At 37.6% G+C, this 12,507-nt stretch overlaps 1 protein-coding gene across 1 annotated transcript in view; it reads left to right on the forward strand.

Annotated features, from left to right (window-relative positions):
- The window catches only part of DHX15 (DEAH-box helicase 15), a 46,191-nt gene that overhangs the window by 8,514 nt on the left and 25,170 nt on the right, over nt 1–12,507 (forward strand). The window contains exons 3-5 of the mRNA XM_080371471.1: nt 2,484–2,677; nt 3,634–3,793; nt 4,204–4,422. Of these exons, the coding sequence (XP_080227597.1) occupies nt 2,484–2,677; nt 3,634–3,793; nt 4,204–4,422 (573 nt within the window). The remainder of the gene's footprint in view (nt 1–2,483; nt 2,678–3,633; nt 3,794–4,203; nt 4,423–12,507) is intronic.

Here is a 12,507-nt window from a genome sequence, read left to right on the forward strand (position 1 = left end):
GTGAAGTCCCTTCCCTGATAATGTGCGTGTTTTCCCTTTAGTCTTTTTGAGTGCACAGTTTTGGAAACACATGGCTTTGAGAACGGAAATAATTGAGAAAATTTTTATCTCCTAAGTCTTGTTCCACATAGACTTAAACCCAAAGCACTGAAGTAGTGTGTTGGAAGCCAAGACTGTTAATTTTCAAGTCTTGTATTTGCAATGGCTTGATTTGTAATTTAAACTTAACTTTCTAAGTTAACTATTTTCTTTAAATGCTCCCCAGATATGTTCCATGGTGGAACGGGTGCACTAAAATGCTTTCAGAAAGAGCTTAAGTACTTGCTATAAATGCAGCATGTGCTCTCTTTTAAATTTGGGATCATATGTGGTGCTGGTATAATAATTTAAATTTCTTCTGTAGATGCAATAGTAGAGTAGCACCTGCTTTCACTTGAAAGCCTTAACTATAAAGGGTAGGATGGTTGTTGATGTAAGGTAAGGGGTGCCACTTTGTCAGCAAGTTTTCATGGCAGGTGAAGGGGTGATTCAGAAGCAAGGTGATTCTGAGTATGGTTTAATCTCCTGCTGCAGGCCACAAGGGAATTGATATGGGTAGAAGTCTGACACCTTTTCAGTTAATGAAAATTCCAAGAATTCTACCATGTAACTTTCAACAGAGAGTTTTCAATAAATTGAAGTGACTCAGAACAGCCTGGACACTGCTCTTCTATATCTTGCTCTTTATCCCTTCAGAAACTTGACTTTCCTTTGACTTTGGAATAGTCTTTAACAGCCCTTGGTGCATTTATCTTTGATCTTAGCTCTGACACAGTATATGTGTAGTCCCTACTCCCGATATTTACGGAGATTATATTTGAAAATTTCTCTTAATTGAGAAAGTCCTTGAGGTTAAATGGTGCTAACTAAAACTATTCCTCATGCTTTTGATACTGATAAAATGGCTGTTTTTTTTTTTAAGGAAAGTCAAGGGTTTTGGTGATTTGTAGGGTTTTGTGTGTCAGTGGAGTTGAGCTAACTTCATCTTAGGTTTTATAAGAAGTGTTCAGTATATTCACGGTCGTGACTGAAGTAAAAAAGGATTGTGCCATACTCCATTTTTTTTCTACCGTTTGTATGTCTTTTAAAGCTGGATGTGAAAAGTGCTCCGATGGTCATCTAAATCAACATATTGAGTTCTAAGTCTGTGTAGCCCTTTTCTTACATTTGACACCAGTGCTGTAGGTTTTGCTGTTTACTGGAAAACCACTTCTGAATTATTTTTATTTCATGTGGCTGTGGCCTGACAGACCTGCTGTTTTAAAGTTTATTTCAGAACTTGCTGTGTTTAAAGTCAAGAAGCTTCACTTAATATGCCTGGAGCTGTGTTTTTATTAGGGGCTTGGGAAGCCAATTCCTTTCTCTACACTGCATATTAGGGGAGTGTGTGTATGTTACAGGATAGGGTTTCATATTCCTGCTATCAATGTTCAAGAACTGCTATTTTCAGTTTTGCATAAGGTTTTAGTGTTCACTTATGTCCATTTTTCTGTTGAAATACAGTGTTCTCGAAGAAAAAAAATTCTAGTTTAAATTATACTGCTTTTCTTATTGTTCCTCATTGGTACAATTTATAACCAGTCTTGGGGTTTTTTTCCTCTGTAAATGTGAGCTTTCAAGAGTACTTGAAAAGTAGTTACTAAGGAAGAGTGGATCTTTTTTTTTTTTTGTCTGTAGACTTGGAACTATTTGTGCCTGGAGATCTCATAAAATGCCATACTGATAACATATTAAATATATTGTATCTTCATCACATTGTTACTGACCTTAGAAATTCTTTTGATTAAAGCTTCGTATTTTGGATTATTCTTACTCTTTCCAGATTCCTGATAGGAGCAGAAAACAGCTGACTGACAAATAAAATGAATGCTAACATAGGAATGAAAACAGGGCTTTCATATCTGGTTGATAAAATTTCAAAAGAACAATAGTTAACTAAATGAACATAACTAATTATTAATTTTATTTGTTGTGATTCCAGGCTAAAACAATTTTTATATTGTGAAAATAATTTTTTGCTTAAGATATTAATAAGCATTACTTTTTAAAGCTACAAAATATGATTTGCTTACTGTAAAACTGTAAACTGTGCTATGGATCTCATTTTTTGAGTGTTAACTTTAATTTGGGTTGCTTTGGAGCATGTTGGCTGCCGAACAATCTATGTAAGGTACTGATCTAACTGTGCTTAAATGTATTGTGAACCTCTGCATTTCCTTGATAACTTCAAAGATGGCTATGCACATATTTAATGTGAGTGTGCTTTAATTAGTGGCATTGGGTTGAACTAAGTAGTCTATCTGCTCTCATGCTTTGGATATTTTTGTGCATGCAGTTAGCATCTCAGTGAAGTTATGACTAAATTTATTTGTTATGATACAAAAGTTACAGATTACATTCAGCCTTTTGAAGCGTGTTTTAAAGCTGAATTTTATTCTTGACAGATCCCTCAATGGTGCGTTGACTACATGCGCTCATTGCCTGGACCAAAAAGGGGAGTGGCATGTACTCAGCCTAGAAGAGTAGCTGCAATGAGTGTGGCACAGCGTGTTGCTGATGAGATGGATGTCATGCTGGGCCAGGAGGTTGGTTACTCTATTCGATTTGAAGACTGCAGTAGTGCAAAAACCATTTTGAAGTAAGTATGGCAACTTGGATAAAGGTATAACACAGCCTGCGTGGAGGTGGGGGGGGGTTTGCAGGGTAGTGAAGAGTGAGCAAAGTTATGAAAGGAGTAATGAGGAGTGGAGTGAATCTACGGACAGGCACTTTCTGTGTTTTGAGTGGAGAAGAGAGACAGGAGCCACAGCATGAGCTGAGAGAAACCTCAAGTGTGGGGTTTGAGTAAAATTGAAAATGAATCATTCCTCCTAAAGAAATCACTGCACCCTGTGAAAATTATACCTGACTCTGGGACACAATCCTTAGTGTTTTAGTTGTTGGCTGTTGCAGATGCTTGTGCTGTGTAGGTGGAACCAGGCCCACTTAATACATCATTTGCAGATGACATTCAGAATGCTCACTTAAAAAGGATTCCACATACATGGCGTGGTTCAAGGAATAATGCCTTTATATCAAAAGATGTCTTCTGTTTTGCTCATAGAATTAGTTGAAGGCTGGGAATGAAGTTAATGTATAAAAAGAAATTTTAACGGAGACAGAAAAGTAAAAGAATGAACAGATAATCTGCAAACAGAAAAGGGGTGAAACAACTGTAGAAATTGTATGTCTAGGATTTCAAGAGGGTGTTTTTGCCTTTATTTTCCTGTCTCTATAGAACCTGGAAATCTGCCAGTAATAGTCTAGAAACCAGTTAATAAATGTTGTTAAAAACCTTGTTTCCCTCCACCCTTTTTTAATTCTGAAGCACTAGCCGTGCCCCCCCCTCCCGATTTCACTTACAGCTTGCAGTAATTTCTCTTTATTTGAAAACTTAAAATGGGCTTGTTACCTTGTTCAGAATGGTTGATTGATACTTATTTAAAACTTGATTAAAAGCTTAGTTCAAGCAACTTAGTGAATGATAATGGAAGAGGATTCTGTAGCAGACTATTAAATAAAATTTCTGTTGAAATTGTTTTTGCTTGTGTTCAGGTACATGACTGATGGTATGTTACTTCGTGAAGCAATGAATGATCCTTTGCTGGAGCGCTATGGTGTTATAATTCTTGATGAGGCCCATGAGAGAACACTGGCTACTGATATTTTGATGGGAGTTTTGAAGGAAGTTGTAAGACAGAGATCTGATTTGAAGGTCGGTAATGATGAAATCCAACAGCATGTCCTTTCTAGTTGCAGGCATACCAAATTAGGTACTGTGTATTTGCTTACCATTAGCTGACTTGTATAATAAACTAAAGTAGATCAACTCTTATTTGATCTAATGATGATCTGTATTGGAAAGATAACCCTAGGAAATTTTTAATGCAGCTTCTGTTTTAGAAAATGCTAGGAAAGTTAGAAATAGTTGTAGCTAAACCTTTCTGTATTTGACTAGGAATTTTTTTTGACCTTTGTAATAAGGGTGCTGTATTCAGGTGATCAAGCATGCTTAAATCAGTCAACAATTGAGTTTAGTTTCTTACTACTATATGTTGTATGTGTAACACTTCACAAATTCTTACTAACCTTGAGTAACTTTTTTTTTGTCCTCCAAACCTACAGGTTATAGTTATGAGTGCTACTTTAGATGCTGGCAAGTTTCAGATCTATTTTGATAACTGTCCTCTCCTAACTATCCCGGGTCGCACCCATCCTGTGGAGATATTCTATACTCCAGAACCGGAAAGGGACTACCTTGAGGCTGCCATTCGAACAGTGATCCAAATTCACATGTGTGAAGAAGAGGAAGGAGATCTCTTACTCTTTCTTACCGGACAGGAGGTACTTTCTTCCTTTTTTAATCCAGTGTTTCATACAGAAACTGGTTTAAGTGGCTTGGGTGGACTGAAATGTTTAGTTTGCTTTTCTAGTTTTATCATTTGAATGACTTGAGGTTTTCTACCTGTCACATACTATGCCCAAGGACCTGAAGCATATATCTGTAATATGCATATGCTATGCAAGGCCACTCTAAAATGAAAGTTCTGATCTCGCTCATGTACTTCTAAAATAGAAGCCTAGAGTATGAACCCTAGGTTTGTACTGATGTGAATTCAGAAGTTCTGAAAACTTAGTTCACTGCACTTCTGGATGTGTATTGTACAACCTGTCTGGAAAATAACACTTCAGTTCTGCTACTTAGCTATCAGTAGTAGTTTTAATGACATGTTTGGGTTTTGTTTTCTGTGAATAGCTTTGAGTATTATGTTAGTATTTCTGTACTGCAAATAAAGGGAGTTACATTTAAGAAATGGACTGAGTGCCTTGCAAAAGAGGATTGTACAAAAGCACTTAAGGTAAACAACGTCGGGAAATGAGAATTTTCTGGAAATCTTAAATCGTTTGCTTGAAATAAACTGGGGTGATTTTTTTTTCTAATCTGTTCCTTTGAGGCTCTTTTGAGTGGCCTTATTGGTAGACTGAGATGGAGAAGAGGTAAAAAACCCCATAGTATTGTGAAAGTGTACTTGACTGTGTGAACATAATAATTCTAGTAGTGGGGAGAAACGCAGCTAGCCAGAGGTGGTTTTTTGACTCATTCTTGCAGTCACTCCTCTCAAAGAATTACCCTTAAAAGGATGTGGAACAATTCAGTGTCTTTAGGCATATACAATCTTAATTATGCCAAGGGGGAAAAATAGTACAAATAACTTGTGATGCTGAAGGTGCACAGGCTTCTTGAGTAGATTTGCCAGTCATAAAGATGTGTTACCTTTTAGATGAGTTTTAAAGGACATTTGATTAAAACTTCTTCTGGCAGGTCATCTTGTCCCTTAAGAAAACCAAAACCATTACTGTCATTGTAAAAGCAGCTACTCTGGCCTTTAGATTTCTCCTTCTTTTGTTTGGAGTATTGCTGTGTGTTAAACTACAGCTAGGGAAAAATACTCTAATTATCAGTTATAAACGTTGTCCTTGCTACATCAGTTGCTATGTATTGTTCTAAAATAACTTGTCCCCCAACTCCCGTAATTGTTATAGCAGGGGGGACAACTGCCTTCATACCAGCTCTTAAGCACCACTCATGTTTGGCAAATGGCTCTAGACAGAACTGGCCTAGTACCAGCCAGTGCTACAGAGATAGTCTATTTTTTTGTATGAACAGGTTCTTTCATTTCTACTGGGTTAATTTACAGGATGTAATGTATTACAAATTTTAAATAAAATCATGCACACATTGGTCATGTGTACAGACATAATTATGTGTAAATGTATGTAGCAATATCCCTGTATTGCCTTAGTGAATCACTTAAAACTTGCATTGATAAGCCACCATTGTCTGGGGCTTTTTTTGCCTAGGGTTCTCCAGTCCATGTATCTGGATGATGCTGTTCAGGGGCACTGGGGTAGCTCTGCCTGGAGCTAGTCTGAATTTAGCTAGTTAGCATGAAATTGAGGTCTGGTTTACCTTCTGTAAAGAAGCTTTGAAGTGTTAACATCCATTTTGATTCATGGTGTTTTGGCGCCTCTGTTGAAGCCTATGTTTGAGCCTCATAATGCAGTCTACATGTGTATTACTGTTGAATCTAAAGTGATAGGACCTACCGTAATCTCAAGAACTGGAAAGTGTGCACTAGGTACCACTACTGCTTTGTGGTTTGGGTTCAGTAGGCTTAGTAGCTCGAATCTTGCCATAGGTTTTCACTGGGCATAAATGCTTTGGAATTCTTTTGGATTCTGGAAAACAATATGAACATGATCGAGCATGGGATTTCTTGGCTGGATGCCCCCCCCTCCCCCCGAATGCAAGTGTGAACTGGTTTGAGTTTAAGAGGCTTCAGATGAGCAGTAATTGCAGTGGTCTGAGGCAGCATTAGCATCCTTGCTGGCTACTGCCTTCACTTCCCACTGAACGTGAAGTAATTTTAACTGCTACCCATCTTATTGCCCATATAATCAGTACAGATTAGGTAAGACAGAGTTGATGATGGAACCTGAAGATACTAGAGAAGATTCTGTGTTGTTAGGCCCCAAAATAAAAAAGAAGTTTAAATACATTTGGAAACCAAAGGAATCTTAATTGTATAAGCCTGTTACTAGATGAAGATAAAATTGTTGTTAATGGTGCAGAAATAAGTGTTCAATAAAAACTTCCTTCCGGAGTGCTGAAAGGAGCAAAAGTATGTGATTATGTAGCATGAGCTACTTTTCAGTCTGTTAGTAACAAAAGAGGATGTTTTTTAAAGCATCTATTAGGAATAAGTATTTTGAAATAGGACTTGTTCCCCAGTCCCTGTAAGCAGGAGAGCTTATCTGTTGATTTTTTAAAACAAACAAAAAAATCACCCTGGTATATTAGGGAAATTCAAGAAGAAAAAATGTTCATGTTTTGTGCCAATACTCAAAAAAGGTACAATGTGAGATAAAGTGGATAACTGTAAGCCAGGTGGCCTTACGTCAGTCACAGGCAAAATTGGAAACTGACAGGGAGTTCTGTTCACAAGGAAAAAATCTAATTACATTTCAGTCAACATGTCTTTCTGAGACAGTGGGTTTTGTCAAACTTGCTCTCAGTTGTTGGGATTACAGATTCAGTAATTTAGTTGGGTAGACAAACATTTGTTAAACTTCGCTCTAAATATCTCAAGACTGGCTCACATGCAGATCTCAGAGGTGGCTGGCTTATTGTCTACTGGAGTTCTAAAACAACATTAGATATCACAGACCATTAAGATCAGTAATCTGAGAGTAGGTATAAAATTCTTACAGATTAAGTTTGTGGGATGGGGGAGGCAGAAATTATGACAAACAGTATAGATCTGTCTTACACATCTTAGTAACAGCATTTAGAAACGTGGAGTGTATTTGCTGCCACTCCAGTACCCTTTTCTTCATAAAGCCAAATACATCCTTAAACATTTTGGAGGAAGAATTCAGGCTGCATCTGGAGATTTGAAGTACAGATGAGTGTTGTTGTTCTTGATTGTAGATAAATACACTGAAAAATCTTGCTGTGAAGTTCTGGTGTCAATGTGCCGGAAAGGTTTAAAGTGATGTTGGTGTAGGAAAGAGTTGCAAAACGTTTTTGAGGTTTTGGTAGAATGTTTTGTAAATGAGGATTTATTTTAAAGATGCAATCTTTTCATCACAGTGAGGCTGTTTAAGCTGTGGAACTGTGAAAGAAAGTAGCAGAGACTTTCTTATGAGGAAATTTAAATAAAAAATAACTTTTTAGGCTCAGTGATGTTGATTGGATGAGGTTAACTCAGCAAGTGTACAAGTTGTCTTGTTCAGGCTTGCATAGAAAGTGTTGAGGAGTGTAAACTGAAATTCAGGAGTGGTAATACTGTGTTCAGGTGCTAAAGGGAACAAGTTTTTTTCTCTTCATTTGAGATAATGTCACTATGAAGTATTTCAAATAGACCAGGTCAAAAAGTTGCTGAGTATAGGAATCATGCTATGTATTCTCAAGAGAGAATAGGAGACTAGGTCAGTTTTGACTGGACAGAGCAGATCTTGGTTACGGTCAAGTGATGACCTGTTGCATGGACAACTTTTTTTTAAGTTTGTCATTCTGCAGGTTTTTTTCTGAATTTGTATTGAGAGCATCACCTGAAATGATGCAGGCCTAGAAAGGGCTTACTCTTTTTACTGTTGTTTCCTTATTTCAGCTTATAGCACTTCGTTTTCTTTCCTGGAGGAAGAAAGGGAAAATTTCTAGAAGGTTCATGTCATCAAAGACAGATGTGGCTGGCAGTGCCCCTGTCTGTGATAGCGGCTTGAAAGAGAAGGGAGAAGCTTAAGGTGTCTGCCAAATATTTCTGAATTGGGAAGTGCTTTTTATTTATGCATTTGTTTTTTTGCCACATACTCATTTTACACAAGGTAAAATAGCCTTATACTTCTTTTGGCATTTGTTTCCTTCAGGGTTTAACAGTTATTGCTTACTTGACTCAGCTGTCATCTCCTATTTAAAAGAGTTCAAAGTATGTTCTAACTGAAGCAGTCTTGAAGTTTTGCTCACCTCGTGAGATTCTTTGCAAGTGCTCTAAGTAAAGGGTCAACTGAAGAAAGGATTTCTGAAATAATATTCCCAAGGGCCATGTTTACCAAATCACTGAGTTCTGTTTTGCATGCCAGGTGCTTGAATTGGTGTGTTAAATGTGCTTAAAATGACATCACTAGTCATCATGTTTTTGTAGAAATAGTTTTTCTAAAGATAATGAGATCTTAAGATTTGAGTGGAGCCTGAGCAGCAAGTTAAATGGATGTTTACATATACCTGTTTGGCCTCTGAACCAGAATGAATGCTGGAATTTGAAGTACTTTCATGGTTCAGGGTGACTTGTGGTTGATTGTTCGGTAACTGCTCTTTAGTATCAGTGTAATTTCAAGTCTCATCCATGGCAACACAGATGGGTCCTGCACACAAACAAAAGAGAAGGAAATTCAGGTTATTGGATTGTTAGCTTAGCAGTAGCAATTTAACTCCATAACTTAGGGCCACAAAGATGATCAAAGGACTGGGAAGCCTGCCAAATGAGGAAAGGCTGAGAGAACTGGGTTTGTTGCGCCTTGAGAAAAGAAGGCTTAGAGGAGACATCACCATGTTCCAGTATTGTAAGAGTGGCTAAAATTGAAATGGAGGCTCCCTTTCTACAAGGAGTCACATGGAAAAGACAGATAATGGGTACAAGTTACTTCTGCAGAGATTTTGATTGGACACAGGAGGAAACTTTTTCATAATGAGAACAATCAGCCATTGGGCCAGTCTCCCCAGGGAAGTGGTGTATTCCCCAATGTTGGATGTCTTTAAGATTCAGCTGGACAGGGTGCTGGGCCACCTCGTCTAGATGGTGCTTTTGCCAAAAAAGGTTAGAGCAAATGATCCTTGAGATACCTTCCAATTTGGTTTTCTGTGATGCTGTGAACTTCATTGCTGATAGTCTTCCTGGGTTTCTTTTTGTCTGGGTTTTTAACTACCATTCCATGGAACTTTATGTAGGAATCTTGACTATATTTTGTTCAGTACAAACTTGCTTCTTAAAATGTGGTACACTAACTCAATAATATATGCAACTGCTCCTGTAATCCTTTTCTGTTTCTATTCTTACAGTAACCTTTCAGTACAACACCTTATTTAACTGCAGAAATACTATCAGGGAAAGAAATGGAACTGAATTTCTACTGAGCATTCAGTTTGAAGAGTGTAATAAAGACTTTATTTTCAACAGCAGATAAAAGTGCTGTGCATGATAAGAAGCAAAATTGGTCTCTTCTGTGGTTAATTTTATACAGCTCCTTTTAGATGAACTGCTAATGATATGTTCAAATCCTGAGTTTTTGATGCAGAACTAGGGAATATTAAGTATTGGAGTAGTGAGATGATAAGCAGTGGAGATGTGTTGGAGGCAGCTGGTTGAGGTATTGGTCTGTGGTTCATTTATTTCTGAGTCTCTTTGCTCTGTGTTCTGACTCAGAGCCTGAGGAACCAACATGTTTCTAAATTAAACTGGCACAGACTGTCTTTAAATTTAAAGTAATACCTAGAAGAATTTCTGTGAGAAGGCTTTCAAAAGTGAGGTCTAGGAAAAAAAAATAGTATTGCTAAATATTATTTTGTATTGCTAAGTCCTGTTTGCGTTTTCAGTCTTTTTTTGGTATTTCCTGATACAAATCAAGTGGGGGGTGGGATTTAGGCATTAGTCCTGTAAGTGGTACTATTGAAGTTGAGCCATAGGAAAACTATCAGTTCTGTGCTTCTTAGTTTCAAGTACTGACACTTTTTCATCGCGTCTTTTCAGGTAACACCTGTCAGATTAAAAAAACAGGCTTCTTGGGAGACCTTCCTTTTGTCCCCTTCCCTTGCTGTCCTTTGAGCAATGTGAGAGGTTTTATATTCACTTTCTGCAGTGAGGGATAGAAAAACTTCAGCACTGTTACAGTGAATTAGTTTTACGAATAAGAGGGGTAGGAATTCAGCTCTACCCTCTGTGTCTTGTTCTAGGTGAAATAGATTTTCTGCATGTTCTGGGATGAGTGATGCAAGCAGTACTAGGCAGTATGAGAAAGATGCAAAACAAAGGGTCAGACTCTGAAAAGACAATCTTGAGCATCAAAGAAACTAACTTGCAGCTAGTGTTTTCTGTGGTTAGTTTAACTGTTGCGAAGGAGTAAGTGGCTGCTGACCAGAGAGCAGCATTCAGTACAAAGAGTAATTGCAGCCAGGTCAGTTTCCATGGTTAGTATCCAGCAATTTTAGTTGTGAAGTATCTCCAGGTGACATCAAATATGTTTGTCTTGCTGAATGGATAACAGTATTTTGGGGTACTTAATTTTGACCGCAGCCTGAAGCATTAAATACACCTCCTTTATGCCTGAAAAACACCTGTAGCTCTTTTGTTTTCTTTGATACTGTGAGATGTATAACCTTTTTACAAGTGTGTACATATTTTGTGTACCGTTGCTGTAGTATTTAGTGCTGTCCATGAGTGAGTGTGTGTGACTCAGGACTGCCTTTTTAGCAGTACGTGTAGTTACACATGCTTAGTTGAAGTTTTCTCACTCTATTTCTCTGGAGCTGGAGCAAAAGTTCTGCTTTGTGAGCTTGAATCGTTTAATATAACCAGTTATTTCACGTGTAGATGTATTGAACTGCCATGAGAAGGGGGAAATAAAGGCTGTGTTTTTAAATTTTTGAGAGCTTTATATGAGTAGCAGTTGTTGGTGTCCCCATCCAGAGGATGCTGAAATGGTATATAAGCAGCAATCTTGGCATTCTGAGAATTCAGGACTCCTTTTGTCAACTGGCTTTGAACTCAGAATTTCCCTCTGATCTGATGGATCTTTGCGTTTCTGGGTGCACAGAAACACAGCTTCAGTGAGAGGAATAAAAATTACTGCATCCAAAGTGTGTTTTTAGACACTGATCATCAGGCTGCCTTTTGTTTGGAAAAATGGGTTAAGATGGAGTAAAAAATCCTGTCAAATTCAGGAGGCATAAGTAACCTACTTCCTGTTATATGAAAGCAGACATGGCTGTGCTACTGTTTCTAATAAATCAGGGGGAAACTGTGCACCCTGTTCTTGCTTTCCTTTCTAAACAAGGACACTGCAAAGTATTGATTTCCATAAAGACTTAAGTCTTGCTGAAAGTTGTGGCGCAGTGGAAGTTCCTGTTGAAATCCTGAAGTGTTTTGGTGGCTCTGAATTAACTTTCTCATACCTAAGCTCCTGAACAAAATCCACGTAATTTGATGGGTATTCTAAATATTGCCTGTTGTCTACCAGTTGTTTGAAAACAAAGCAGCCTGATCAGGATTGTGTGTAGAACCACCAATTCCTTCCAAGAAACGGCACCAATTTCTTGGAAGGAATACCATTTAAGTTGGCTTAAATTTGATTTAATAATAGTAATCTTGACTGAATTATTTTCCTGGTTACTGCTTGCTTTTTTTTTTTGTAAACTGTCTTTATTTAGCTGAGGGTAGAAAATACAAATTATTGACTCTCTCAGTTGGATGTTTAGGTGTTTAGTTTTCCTGGCTGAAAAAACTACTTAGCACCCCGTTACCTCCTTGATCACTAGTATATCCTTAAAAAAGAAATAAGTTCTCTTTGTTGATTCTTGTCTGTCTTGGAGCTTTTCCAAGGAGAACTGCTTATGCTGTTGAGGGTGTGGAAGTACGTTGAGGATTCCACATCAATATTCAAAGTATAGTACTATGGAGTTCTTAACAGCTACTTGATTCTAGTTTTCATAGTGTCACAGCTGAACTATAGATAGTGTATGTATACTGTTAATTCATTTTGATTGGATCAAGCAAGAAGTTTTTAGAAACTTTTAAAGTATGTAATAGACCACCTGGGACAATTCTGATAACTGGATGTTGTGAAATATGCATATTTTGCATATGTGGCACTTGC

Source organism: Falco punctatus, assembly GCF_963210335.1.
Source record: "Falco punctatus genome assembly, chromosome: 1".
Taxonomy (NCBI): domain Eukaryota; kingdom Metazoa; phylum Chordata; class Aves; order Falconiformes; family Falconidae; genus Falco; species Falco punctatus.